General features: G+C 40.7%; 1 protein-coding gene across 1 annotated transcript in view; it reads right to left on the bottom strand.

Moving 5' to 3' along the window:
* LOC139338366 (3',5'-cyclic-AMP phosphodiesterase 4B-like) overlaps positions 1–13,290 on the bottom strand; it is a 48,327-nt gene that overhangs the window by 30,678 nt on the left and 4,359 nt on the right. Inside the window, exon 3 of the mRNA XM_070973293.1 lies at positions 4,303–4,492. Within this exon, the coding sequence (XP_070829394.1) occupies positions 4,303–4,344 (42 nt within the window). The 5' untranslated portion in view covers positions 4,345–4,492. The remainder of the gene's footprint in view (positions 1–4,302; positions 4,493–13,290) is intronic.

Below are 13,290 nucleotides of genomic sequence, written 5' to 3'. Positions count from 1 at the left end.
ACACGACAGATGAGGAGGTACGATGTTGTTTCAGGGGAAACGGGGAGGTTGAGGAATTCCTAGAACATGGCTCTGGCAAACAAGAAAACATCTGTGTACTTTGCTTATGTGAGGCATAAGTGTAGACAGAGAAGATGAGTGTGAAGGCAGATGACAGCCAGTGAGAGAATGAGAGGGAGAAAGAGCAAAGCCACAGTCTGACCTCACCCTCTCCATCATCATCATCATCATCATCATCATCATCATCAGCAGCAGCAGCAGCACTGCCAGCTCGCCACAATTTGACAAGACCAAGCATGCATATCAACAACTACTAGCTCTGTCCTGACTAACAGGATTTAATCAAATGCAGTTACTTGCTGCTAGAAAATATTTGGGAGTTTAATAAAATCCAACATATCGTCCAATAGCACTGTAAAAATAACATGAACAATAATCTTGATACAGATTGTTTTATATATTTGTGACCAAAAGTGACCATGTTCAAACTTCTCAGTGCTCTCTAGTGGACAAACGTTATAATGATGACAATGCTTCTAAATTACCTCAGACCACCTGTTATCGGCTGATATATTGGTGCTGGCAGATTCACTGGTCTAGCTCAAGTCCTGTAGGTACAAACGCTAATAATTATTTTAATTACAGATTAATCTACTGCTAAAATGTATCGGTCACTCTGAATCTCAGAATCTTTAAAAAATGCCCATCACTATTTCCTAAAGCACAAGACGACCTCTTCAAATGCCAAATGTCTTTGTTCGACCAACAGTCCTGAGGCCAGAGGGATTCGATTTACTATGACAGAAGACTGAAAAAACAGCAAATCCTTACACGTGAGCAGCTTTAAAATGAACATCTGAAACAACTGTAAACTGTGTGTACAGTTCAGTTGCAGACTGATTGAGCTGAAACAATTAAACAGCTGATGCTGACAGTAAAATGCATCATCGGAGAGGATTCTATTAAAAACCTGCTCGACTTTCCCATCTGAAAAAAAGAAAGCGAAAAATAAAAGCCCTGATGACTTATAGTATTTACCTAAGCTTGGTAACAAGTCAAAAGAACCACTGTGAAAACACATGCACATCTGTCTTGTTGAAGTGAAGCATCCAAAAAGCTGTAACTGTTACATTTCCCAAGTGTGCTGGGAATCTGTTCCCATTAAAATTTCTCCTTTATTGCATCAAGAAAAGCACGTTTCAAGACCAAATTGGCTCTTCGTCGAGGGCAGAGAGATCCTCTGTGAAATTTTAAACTGACAGTGGTGCGCGTACTGATGAAAGGAGGGAGGGAAGGTCAAAAGGAAAATCGATAAAATTCACATTAATGAGTGGGCGAGTGAAGCGAGATAGAGTGGGGTCACAGGATGAGGTAGAGGGCTAACAGTAATTAAGAAATAAAGGGAGACCACAGAAAAGAGGAAGTCAACCCACCTCCACTCTCTCGTAAAAATGACAAACAATAAGGGCATGGACACGGCGGATTGGGCAGTGAAGAGGAAAAGTGAATGAGAGAGTAAACTGCAAAACAGAGGGATGAGACCTGGGAGGGAAAGGTTTCTGAATGAGGGAGGAAAGACAGAGTGGACGGATGAGAAAACACAGACAGTGAGACTTTCTGATGGTCAGTAAACAGCGCTGCTGACTGTCAGACAGACTCCTCTGCTCCTTCTAGGAAATGCAATTTGTCTGATTTATCGTGTCTGTTTCTTTAAAGATACGACCCTTCTGTCCCAGTGAAAAGGGATGAAAATTAAATCTGGAAAAACATGAATCGGTTCGGATGACTCCGTTTGACAGGAGCGATCGTGTGAGCGGAAACAGCCCCAGATCAAACGTTATAGGCAGAGATCTAAATAGTCTCCTGTCAATATGTCACAGAGCTGTTTCACTGCCAAATTATTCATCAATTGTGTATCGACTGCGTCTCTAACATCTGGACATGTAATTCTAGTTCGTCATTGATCCCACGTCTGTGGTCCAAATGGCATTTGGTAGAGGAAATACAGCTGATGTACTTTGAGTGTAGGCCTGTATATAAGCCAGGAGTAGGATAAAGATGTTGATCATTCTCCAATTCAGAGCATCGGTAAATTTAGAAACCTGGATTTCCGTATCATAAGTGCCGCACCATGGTCATAAAAGGACAGGAGCGGAGATGAAAGGTAAAAGAGTCAGTCTGAAGCAGAGGTAGCATAGCTCAAGTGTCAAACAGAGGTGGAGTGGGTGTTTTCTCGATGAAGATGAAAGGCCTTTCTTGGCCACAGCGCCTAAACAACTCCAGTGTTCTCTGGGATACTTCCAAAAAGCCTTTCTGAAGAACGTGATATAAATGAGACAGCTTTACAGTGAGGCTCTAACTGCACGGCCTGATGGAGCGCCTGAATTATTGAAACTTGGAGCCAAAGAAAAAAAATAATCAGAGCCTGCTTTAATAATTAAGAAGCCGTAGAAACTGAATGAAAGGTGGGAGACGGACACTCAACGGTGGTGAGAGGTGAAGAATAGCAGATGTCTTTGCAGAACCACATTTACCTTTCTCTGAGCTCCTATAACATGATAAAATACATAATACATACATATAATTTAACTTGTACTTAATATTTGCATCTTGATTCATGTCGTACAACCATTGCCTTTTATGATGTGATTTATTTTTCCCGTGTCTTTTATATTTTTTTACCTTGTCTGTTTTCTGGAAAGCGTCCCTAATAATTTGCAGTGGGGGAAGAAGTACTCTGATCTTTTACTTAAAAGCACAATATGTAACATTTCTGCATTTGAATGCACAGAAAGGAATAGACCTATGTTATATATTTGGCTTCAGAATAATGTATACAACTGGACTCTAATGCTACAGCTGGTGAAGGTGGGGCTAATATCAGCTACTTTACACACTGCCAGTTAGCTTCATCCATAATCATACATCATCATTTACTAGTTGATTATGTTTTGTATTAGTAATCTGAATCTGCAGAGTCACCAGTCAAATGAACGTAGTGGAGTATGAAGTACAATACTGGCTTCCAAAATGTAGTGTGAGGTGTGTGGAGTGGAGGTATAAAGGAGTATAAAATGAAAAGTACAAGCACCTAAAAACTGCACTTGAGTGCAGTACTTCTATATATGTTAATGCCACACACTGAATGCCTGCTTTGTTGATAAAGGTTGATGAATGGTGTAAACTACAAGGGCAACGACGGAAATAATTGTTGTTAACTGTTCTATCCCCATCAACGTCTGATACATTGTACGGTTTAGGAAACTGTTAGAATGTGGTCAGTTGGTATAAAATCAATGAGAAGCTGACATATAAACAGGAAGTACAGAAACCTTTTAGAAATTGAAGAAATGTGCACAAACATCCCTGCTAGTAGAGTGCTTTTAGTGTTTTAGGTGCTATAAAATGGAGGTTTTCCTCCCACATTGAGAAAATGACCTTTTGAAAAATGTGTCAGCTGTTACCAAAATCACTGCTGGCATTAAACAAGTTGTTTTTTTGGTTTTTGTTGGGGGGGGGGGGGGGGGGGGGGAGATGGAGGCCAGTCACAGCAGGAAAACTTTCATCATCCAGGATGTAGCTTGGCCTCTGAGCTCCTTGGACAATGTCAAAGTAAATGATCTGGCCTGCTTTGCCCAGTCATAAACACCGGTGGCGTGGAGGAGAAACAGATGGGCCTCTCTGTCAGATCTGTCCCACCTCCTCTCATCCGTGTTTCCATCCAGTCAATGGCCTCAATGTCTCCTGGTGTCTTTTAACACCTCTCCTCTTCTTCCCGCTCACTGCCTCCTTCCTCTAAACTCTGCATCATTCCTCAACTCTCTCTTTCTCTCTCTCTCTCACACACACTCACACACACACACACACACACACACACTCACACACTCACACACTCACACACTCACACACTCACACACTCACACACTCACACACACACACACTGTCCTTCATCCCCCCGTCTCTGCTCCAACACACACACACCATCTCACTCTCTGCAGCATGTCCTGCCGGATAGCGGTCTGTTGTGTACAGTACAGTCATCTGTTTATGAGTCACCGACCAGCGCACAGACATACTGCACCTTGCTGCCTCAGTATATTCCCACTAGAGCTCACCGTATTGTTGTTCAAGAGGCGAACGTTATAAAATTTACGGTAACTGTGCAAACTGTCGAATCAGGCCGTAAACTTTCGAGGCGAGATGCAGAATTTCAGATAAAAAGTGGCATGAGCGACTGTGTAATGAATGCATGGATGGATTCATGGTTGCACAGATGGGTGGTTGGAAAAAATCAATACTTACATCGCCTGGTGTAACTCCCTGTGCACTACTGCTTTTCTTCATCCTGAGGGATGTTCAGCTAGACTCTCTCTCTCTCTCTCTCTCTCTCTCTCTCTTCCTCTCTCGCTCTCCCACTCCCCGTTTCTGATCCTCTCTCCGAGAACGCAGTTCTTTCCTGCTTCTCCTGGACTGGGCAGCCTCACCAGTATGCCTGCACACGAGAAGCAGAGAGGAGGGTGGGGGCAACGATAAGGTATCCAGCTCCAAAAGTTATTCTGCCTCCCTCACGGTAAACATCATGTCTGCAATTCTTGTCAGACTTGCGTTACTGTTCTGACTTGGTAATGCAGCGCTGTGTGCAGCAATTTCACAAGTCTACACTGCGTTGCATTACATAACTTTGACTAAAAAGCAGACATTACATGAACAGTGTTGGATTACCGACCTCAGCAGATACAAGTTTGTACAAGTAGAGATTCATAACATAGTGAAATGAATGGAAACACACTCTGAAGGCAGAAAAACAGAAGAAACACATGTACAAAACAGAACTTTATTGCTTGGAACTTCTCCAATGTTAGTTTCACTCGTGTTATGTTTAACACCAAAACAATACTTTGTTGGACACCTTACTTTGGGAAATATTTTCAGCCATGCTCGTAGCAATGACTTCGGTGATCCCCTGCCTCCTCCTTTAGTACCACCATAGGGTTGACATTTCTGGTTTTAAGTGAAATATTTTGACAACTATTGGATTGATGGCCATGAGATTTGGAAAGGTCGTTCATGTTCCCCACAGAATGAACTGTAGAGACTTTGATGAGCCCTCAACTTGTCCTCTAACGCCATCATCAGGTCAAAGTTCAAATTTGTCCAAATCTTTGGTTTATGACCAAATATAATTAATTTCCCATCAGTCTCAGCTATATTTTAGTTTAGGGTTGGGACATGTGCTGGTATATAACCATGTGATGGTAGGAATGTGTCCACCAGTGGATTTGGCAGTACTGTTTCCACTGTGAGAATTATTCCCTCAGCCATATTTACACACTGCCATTCACAGTGTATGCACTGCTACCCTGCTACACAGCGAGCGAGTGGGCGTGTTGATGTTGATGACATGCTTTCCACTCATTCACTGACACTGCAGATACGTCCAAATACATAAAGTATTAATATCAACGCAAAAACAGTCATCATTACGGATGGGTCCTCCAGCTCAGGTGCCATCCCTCACCATCTCATGTGCAACCTCCCTGTTGTCTCACGTGAAGCAGTTTTAACCCTTAAACTGTGTTTGCGTGTAGACGAATGGCCAAAACGCTTACAAAGAGCTATGCATCGAAAAATACCTGTGTATGCGTAGACTAGGCATAAGATGGTGAATATGTTAAACGTTAGCCTTTAGCTCAAAGCATCGCTGTGCCTACTGTAACTGGAGTCTAACAGAGAACGGGCATAGCTGTAGACTCCTTTTTTCTATTTAACAGAAAAAGTCCACCCATCCATTGTCTATACCCGACTATCCCTTTTCGGGGTTGCGGGGGGCTGGAGCCTATCCCAGCTGTCAACGGGCGAGAGGCGGGGTACACCCTGAACCGGTCGCCAGTCAATCACAGGGCAACATATACAAACAAACAACCATTCACTCTCACACTCACACCTAAGGGCAATTTAGAGTCACCAATTAACCTAATGAGCATGTTTTTGTTCTGTGAGAGGAAGCCGGAGTACCCAGAGAGAACCCGCGCATGCATGGGAAGAACATGCAAACTTTACACAGAAAGGCCCCGCCCAACCCGGGGATCAAACCAGCGACCGTCTTGCTGTGAGGCCCGCGCACTACCTGCTGCCCCACCGTGCCTTAACAGAAAAAGTGCAACTTAAATTTTACATGCTGTCTAAACAACAGCGATATTAAAAAATTTGCCTTGAAAAAAATTGGAAACATTTTAATTTGAATCTAAAACACTGAAAGAGTCTTACAAACTTCCTGAGACATTAGATGCCAGTGGTCAGTTCTTACTACTCTTTGCTGGAGGCTCAGCTTTGTGGATAATAGCGATGCTAAGTGTGATTTGTAGTGAATGTGCTATAAAGTGCACAAAAAAACACAAAACAATACTCCTTGAGCTGTGTTGTGTTTTACTGTATCAAACACACTCTGTGAGAGTGATTCTGTGAAAAAAGAATTCAATGATACAGTGCATGATGTGAGCCTGAGGGTCTTTTTATGCAGCCCTGTCTGATGTCCTCTTCTGAACGCAATGACTGTTAACTCATCAATTATAGAATGATCACAGCAGGTGGAAAAGCACCAACAGACAGACACAAGTGACTAATCTACGTGACAGAAATGAATCAATATTTTCCATGTCCCGATTGATCCCTCCCCGTTTTCCCCCTACATTACCCCTTATTTGGCAGGCACTGTGTCCTTGTGTTAAAGTCAGCGTCGGCCACCGCTGGCGGAGTTGATTGTTGGTGCTTCCCAGCAGCTGCAGTCAAGCAGCATGAAAAGAAAAATTTCTCCTCCCTGCAAACAACCCAATCTTGTTTGCAGCGTTCCAAACAAACATCTATACGTGTTTAGATGTGCTCCCTGCTGCCCTCGATTAGTGCGAAAAAAAAATGACATGAGCGGTGAAATGACAGCAGATCACACATTTAATGTTTTGAGCATCTGTAAGCTACAGCTGCCAGTTCAAACCTCACCAGGGGGGAAAAGTCCTCTATAATGTATGAGGCTGTGCTGATGTTTTCTTTTATAGGTTTCCCAAGAACACCACTGAAAGTCTTCATACTTCATGATACACAGGTTTCAAGTAAATGGTTAAACTGTGGTGCTTATTGTGACCCTACTGAGGAAACATACTTTAGACAGAACATTTTAATGTAGAATCACTTAAAGATTTAAAGAGGTATGCATTTTATTGCTGGAAATACTTTTTCAGACACTTGAACTGACATAATCTGGCACCAACATTTTCCTGCTCCTTTAATTAAAAACAGCCTTAGGCTGCGCCGTTAACAATTTGTCTGTAAGTTTAGAGTAAGTCTCGTAGACTGGCCAATATGAGTGAGTATCAGTCCAAGCAGCTCTCAATGTACTATTCCAATTTTCAGCATGTACACTAATTGCATCAATTTATCTTCAGTCATAGCAACCCCCCAAAAATAATGATGTGTAAACAAGACGGGGAGTCTGTGAGGCTGCACTTAGGCAAAATGGTGCTTTGGGCTAAATGCTAAATGTCTGCAATGCAGATATGCTCACAATGGCCGTGTCAATATGTTGATGTTTAGCTGCTTGCCATCTGAGTTTAGTGTGTTAGCATCTTAACACTTGGCAGTCAGCGCTAAATACAAAGTACAGCAGAGGCAGATGGGAATGTCATTAGTCTTGCAGTATTAAACACACTGAAATTCTGGTGCAATGTGAAAAGTCAGGGGATGAGCAAAGTTATTAGAAAGCGTCCTCTCTGAGCATTTTATACCTATACAAAATGTGGAGACATTTTACTCTGAACCCAACAAGTCAAACTAATGGTGGCATTAGAAGGAAATCAGGGGTTCATCAAAGTCTGTAAGATTCATCCTCTGGAGACCATGAATGTCTGTTAAATCTACTACATGGTAATCCATCCAGTAGTCATTAAGATAATTCCGTCTTGACCAAAATGGTGGACCGACCGACTGGCATTGGAGTCCTTTAACCCATATTGCTACCGTAGCTACAAATGTTAAGTTACTTTTGACATTAGTCATGACAACATAATGAAAGCTTGTTCAGATTAAACTTAATAAATACTGAAACCATTTAGCTTCTCAAAACCAAGGCTCCTCTTCTGTTAAGTGCTTCAACTGTGCTCCTTTCAAAAGGCACTATTTGAGAAATTTCACATGAAAATATTTTATCGGTGGAAATTTAATCTAAAGTTCCAAAGAGCATATCATTAAAAATTACTATCCTTATTGGTTGTGTTCATACTAAAAACAAAGGTCAAGTGATCATTGGATGAATGGACCCCAGAGCCACAAATTACTTTACCAAACAAGCAGAGGAGATGGTTACCAGTAAAAGGTCATAAAATGTGTGAAAAAAGTGAAATCCTTCACTTTCAAAGCTATTTAAAGACTAAAGACTATTAGCACAATTCATGGAGGCATGGTCCAGACACGTCAGTGTGTCTGTATGGCATCTGAGACACTAAGCAACACTTGCAGTATGTACATCATACCCAAAAATGCTATGTTGCATTTTGTAACAAGCACTTATGGGAGTTGTCAGGCGACCTATTAGGAATTAGGCTGGAATACACGATTTAATGTTTTGTTTCTGTGCTTTATAAGTTTGTTTTGAAAGTTGTGGTATCTCCAAAGACTTGACTAGCCCAAGGAAAACATCATCGTTTCAGGAAACACAACGCAGCACGGCTGCACAGCCTGGATGGTTTAATGCTGGATAGCAACACATGTGGGACTTCTACTCCATTGGCATTGTAGATTTATACACAACTTAAACTATTAGATGTATTTATCAATTGCTTAAAAAATTCTGCCAATTAATGAATGGGTTAATCAACATTAAATTATTGCAGCAGCACAATTCAGTCTTTATTTGCAGCGTACAGCCCGGCTTTGGTACATGCTGATACTTATACTGCACCAGGTTTACTAATTGCTTGCTTTTCTTATTACCTTTTGTCTGTATTTTGTAACACTGACACCGTATGGTTGAGCACACACACTCTGACACATCAGAGATTGCTATAGGGAATTATGTCCCAATAAAAAATGATTTTTTTCCAGTAAGCCTATTGAGGAAATGAAAATGGCTGTGGTTGTTAGAAAATCATTTTCTAGTAAGGCTTTTCCTTTGCCATCGGCACTTCAGTGAAAAGGTCCGGGCTTTGTCAGTACATCCAGGAAAGGGAAGAGCCTGAGACTCTGATGAGCATTTAAACCGAAAACCCAAGAGACCACTCACTCAAAAACAGACATCACTGGACAAAAGACACTGGATTGAAAACGCACTCCTGCCTCCACTTCTCAGAGCAACAACATTCGAGTAACCTCTCCTTTCTGTAACCTCGGCAATAGGTCACCCCCATAGCGGCTGCCTGCACCACTACAAATAATTGGTTGTTGATGTGAAGCGGGCAGAAGAATGCACGGTCATGAGGAAGCACTCGAGATGCTGATCGTAAGGATTTGGCTTGGATTTTGAAGAGTACACCGGGGAGCATTTAGCTCTCTGGCTGCATTCTTTGCACGACCATGATCACATTTGCACTCTTAATTATTTGTACTTGGTATAAATTTCCATTTCTCTGTGCTGGTTATGTGATTTATTGTTGACGCTGTTGTTGACCAAAGTTCCCTCAGCGAGACAATAAAGCCAGCCTTGAACCCTTGAGGGATCACTGTGCTGGATGTGGTATATATCATCACCGCAACAGAGAACAAAACTAAAGGAGACAGCTTTTTCTTAATTTACAACTCAAGGACAACGCAAAGGGCACGGACAGACTTTGCTGCAAGGCTTTTATTTTTTCCATTAATTGTGGGTGCGTAAAAAAGCATGAATTAAGTGTGTGTGAGTAGAGCACAGTGTCTCTGCACAGAAAAGGCTCTGCAGCACATTAATCATCTGCATCATGAACACCACATACAGCATTGCATGTTGGGGTTTGGGGTTGCTCTGATTCAGTGATTGATCTTTTAGTGGATTGACAGAAGATTAATTAGAAACAATTGATCTATCGTTTCAGTCATTTATCAAGCATAAATGCCAAATATTTACTGGTTTCAGCTTTGAGAATGAGAGTTTTACATCTTATATCATTATCAATTGTATATTTTGGGTTATTTAAAGACACTACCTTGGGCTCTGAGAAATTATTCTAAGCGTTATTACACTTCTGACCACTCAATCTATGTGTCACAGCATCCATGCACAATGGAGAGCTGTGGAGGGTGAGTCAGTAGCCGTCATACATTGAAAAATCGCTGGACACCCACACAAAGGTAGCTTTTGTGGCGCCAAACAAAGGAGGCTCAAGAAGCCATGTGTGTGAACTGCACTAATATTACATTCAATTACTCTGTTCAAAGATCTGGGCTTTCAACACTGTCCCAGATTAACTTTACAGGGGTCACTCATTAACAGCCACAGAAGTCACACTTATTGTTCAATGAAAGGAGCATTAAGAACAAAAACCAAAGAACATAATGTGCACTTACAAAGCAAACTGACCCCACTCACCCAGCTTTGATCCATTCAGTGGAAAATTACTCTGCATTTAAAGTAAGCTTCCAAAAACTCACTGAACTACTTCTGAGAGTGAAATGGAGAACTAAGCAGCACGGGTCACGAGATGTGACAGCTGTTGACATAGCAGGTCCTGCTGGTCTGCTGGACCTGCCCACATTTATTCAATATAAACATCACCACACCCACTTTATTCACACCTTCAGACCTTTGTTTGTAGTTGGAACAGCCTGTCCACTGGTGACATAACTGGGCTACACACATTTAAAAATTGCTTCCCAGTCACTGATGTTCAGTGTCCTCAGATATACTTTAAAATAAGGTCTGTCTCTCCTCCAAAGTTGAATTTTCTTTAAAAAAAAAGCTTTAAGGTCATTTTCTGACACTGAGCTACACTTAAATGACCAAATAAAAGAGATTATGCAATCTTGTTTTATCACTACAGAAATACGCCCAATATAGAGGAGTTTCTCGTTCTGACCTTGAAAATAACAGCTATGGATCTCACTGAAAGGACTGCTGGGACCTGAAAAGCACCTCACCGAGGATGAAACCAAAGTCACACCTTATACTTAGTTGGACAACACTTAAGCATTTCATCATATTGCATCTACACTGGAATCATTTTATCACTAGTATTTGAGAGCATTTGAACATTGTATGGTTTATTTGTCATGTCTAATCTTTCAAAAGTCACCGTTGACGATCCCAGAAGCAAACGGAAGAGAAAAGGAGACAAAGAGAAAGACAGTCTCTAGACAAAGAGAGACTCTACTCATTTGGTCTCCAGGGCATTGAATGAGCTGCCTGAAGCAGCAAGTCTTCAAACTCAAGGTCCTTTTTAATTACACAGCTACAAGGCACTTATATGATAACAGCACAAGTGGGATGAAAAACAGTACTTTGTGCTGCTGTCATTAGTCTGTTTACCACGATATACTGTACATTATAGCATCCCGGTTGTGGGAAGCCAGCAGCTGCAGACAACAGAAAACAAATGTTAGATGAACAGCTACAAGGATACTAATATATTACGGCTCATAATGCACCCCGGCAAAAAAACACTCCTCGATTATTTTGCGACTGGTGAAAATACAAACCAAAAATGGCAGCTATTGATTACCAAGCGAATTTGATTGAAATGAAAACTATGCAACAAACGTTACGTATAAGATGAGTTGCGAGGCTGCTACTGCACTACATGAGCAAGTGGCATTCGCAAACGCCCATAAACAACAACACAAACAAGCTGCTGGGTGCCATTAGTTAATCAGTTTATCACGTACAGACATTTTGTGCTAAAAGTCCGTAAATCCTATCCGGGCGACAACCCTCTTACCCTCTTAGACACATCCATCTTAATGTAATTCACACAGCACAGAATATGATACCAATCAATACTTGGCCAGACTTATTAAGTGGTTAATTTTGTATGAATATATAAGGTTACAACGTGTATGTCAAAGAAAAAGCATTTGCTGGAAGGCTGCAATAAATTTAAAGGCAAACACTTTGCTAATCTTATCCCTCCTTCCCACACTGTTTGTGTGGGCATGTCCAACACACAAAGCAGTTGTTGCTCTTCATGCAGGTGCCCTTACACTCACTGACTAAGCCAGACAATAATAATAGCCACTCAATAATATGTACATTATAGCTCACTGAAATTAGTATGTGCACGACTATGAATGGCCAAGTCCGCAGAACAAGTTATAGATGACAAACATCAAATATTTCGGAAGAGCTGGAAAGTTTTTTCATTAATTGATTAGTGGACCAACAGAAGGTTAATCCATTATCAAAATACTTTCAGAATGATTTCTTAAATAATTCTTCAGGAAAAAATGCTTTCCTTTGTCCTAATAATAAAATCAAAAGCAATTTTTTTTTTACCATTTACTGACCTTTGATACACCAAATGATTAATCCATGAATTGAGAAAATAAAATATTTGCAGTTCTTTTCTTTTTTTTTTAGGACGGGGAGGTTTAGTTGTAGGCACAAAATCAATATCTGATGCTGCATAAGGACATCCTGTAAGTTAGGCTCCTTCTTACAGTATCAAGAATGACTGGCAGGAAGGATGGTGACAGATCTACAAAGCATTTATTATTAGGTTGGGCTGAAATTACTAAATCTGCAATATACAGTAAAGCAGGTAACACTTTAAAATTTAACATTAACAGTATAAGCAGTGTATAAACATTTAGAAATGGTTTAGAAAATGTAGTTGTAAACAGATATAGGTGTTGATTAATGTGGCCCTGTGGGCACCAATAGTGAAGACTGACGTATAAATAGATAATAAATGACAATATAGTGCAGTAAACCTCACTTTTAATACTAGATTTTTTTCATGAGAAGTTAGAATTGTTGATGATGACTGTATGTTAATGAAGACTGAAAACTCTCCTCATATCTGCTTAAATTACATTAATGTGTGCTACAAAGCATCTATTAAATGTGTACATAATTTTATGAATGCTGAATACGGAGGTTAGAATGAAGTGTTACTGTGAAGCAAAGCAAGTATTGTCTTCTAACATGTAATTTAAGAAGACACCTATTGAAGATCAGTTTTATATTAAACTCAAAAAAAAACAAAACACTGGTCACAGAAAAATTGAAACTAAGTCACAGTGGAAACTTTGCTGTTTGGATTTGCATTCAGCACAGTGGAGCAGATTCCAGCAGAAATGAACTTTTGAGCCGAGTGAGGGCTGAGAGGAGTTTGT

This window comes from Chaetodon trifascialis, chromosome 11 (assembly GCF_039877785.1).
Source record: "Chaetodon trifascialis isolate fChaTrf1 chromosome 11, fChaTrf1.hap1, whole genome shotgun sequence".
In the NCBI taxonomy this organism is placed as follows: Eukaryota; Metazoa; Chordata; class Actinopteri; order Chaetodontiformes; family Chaetodontidae; genus Chaetodon; species Chaetodon trifascialis.
This window is presented reverse-complemented; position numbering and strand designations above follow the sequence as displayed.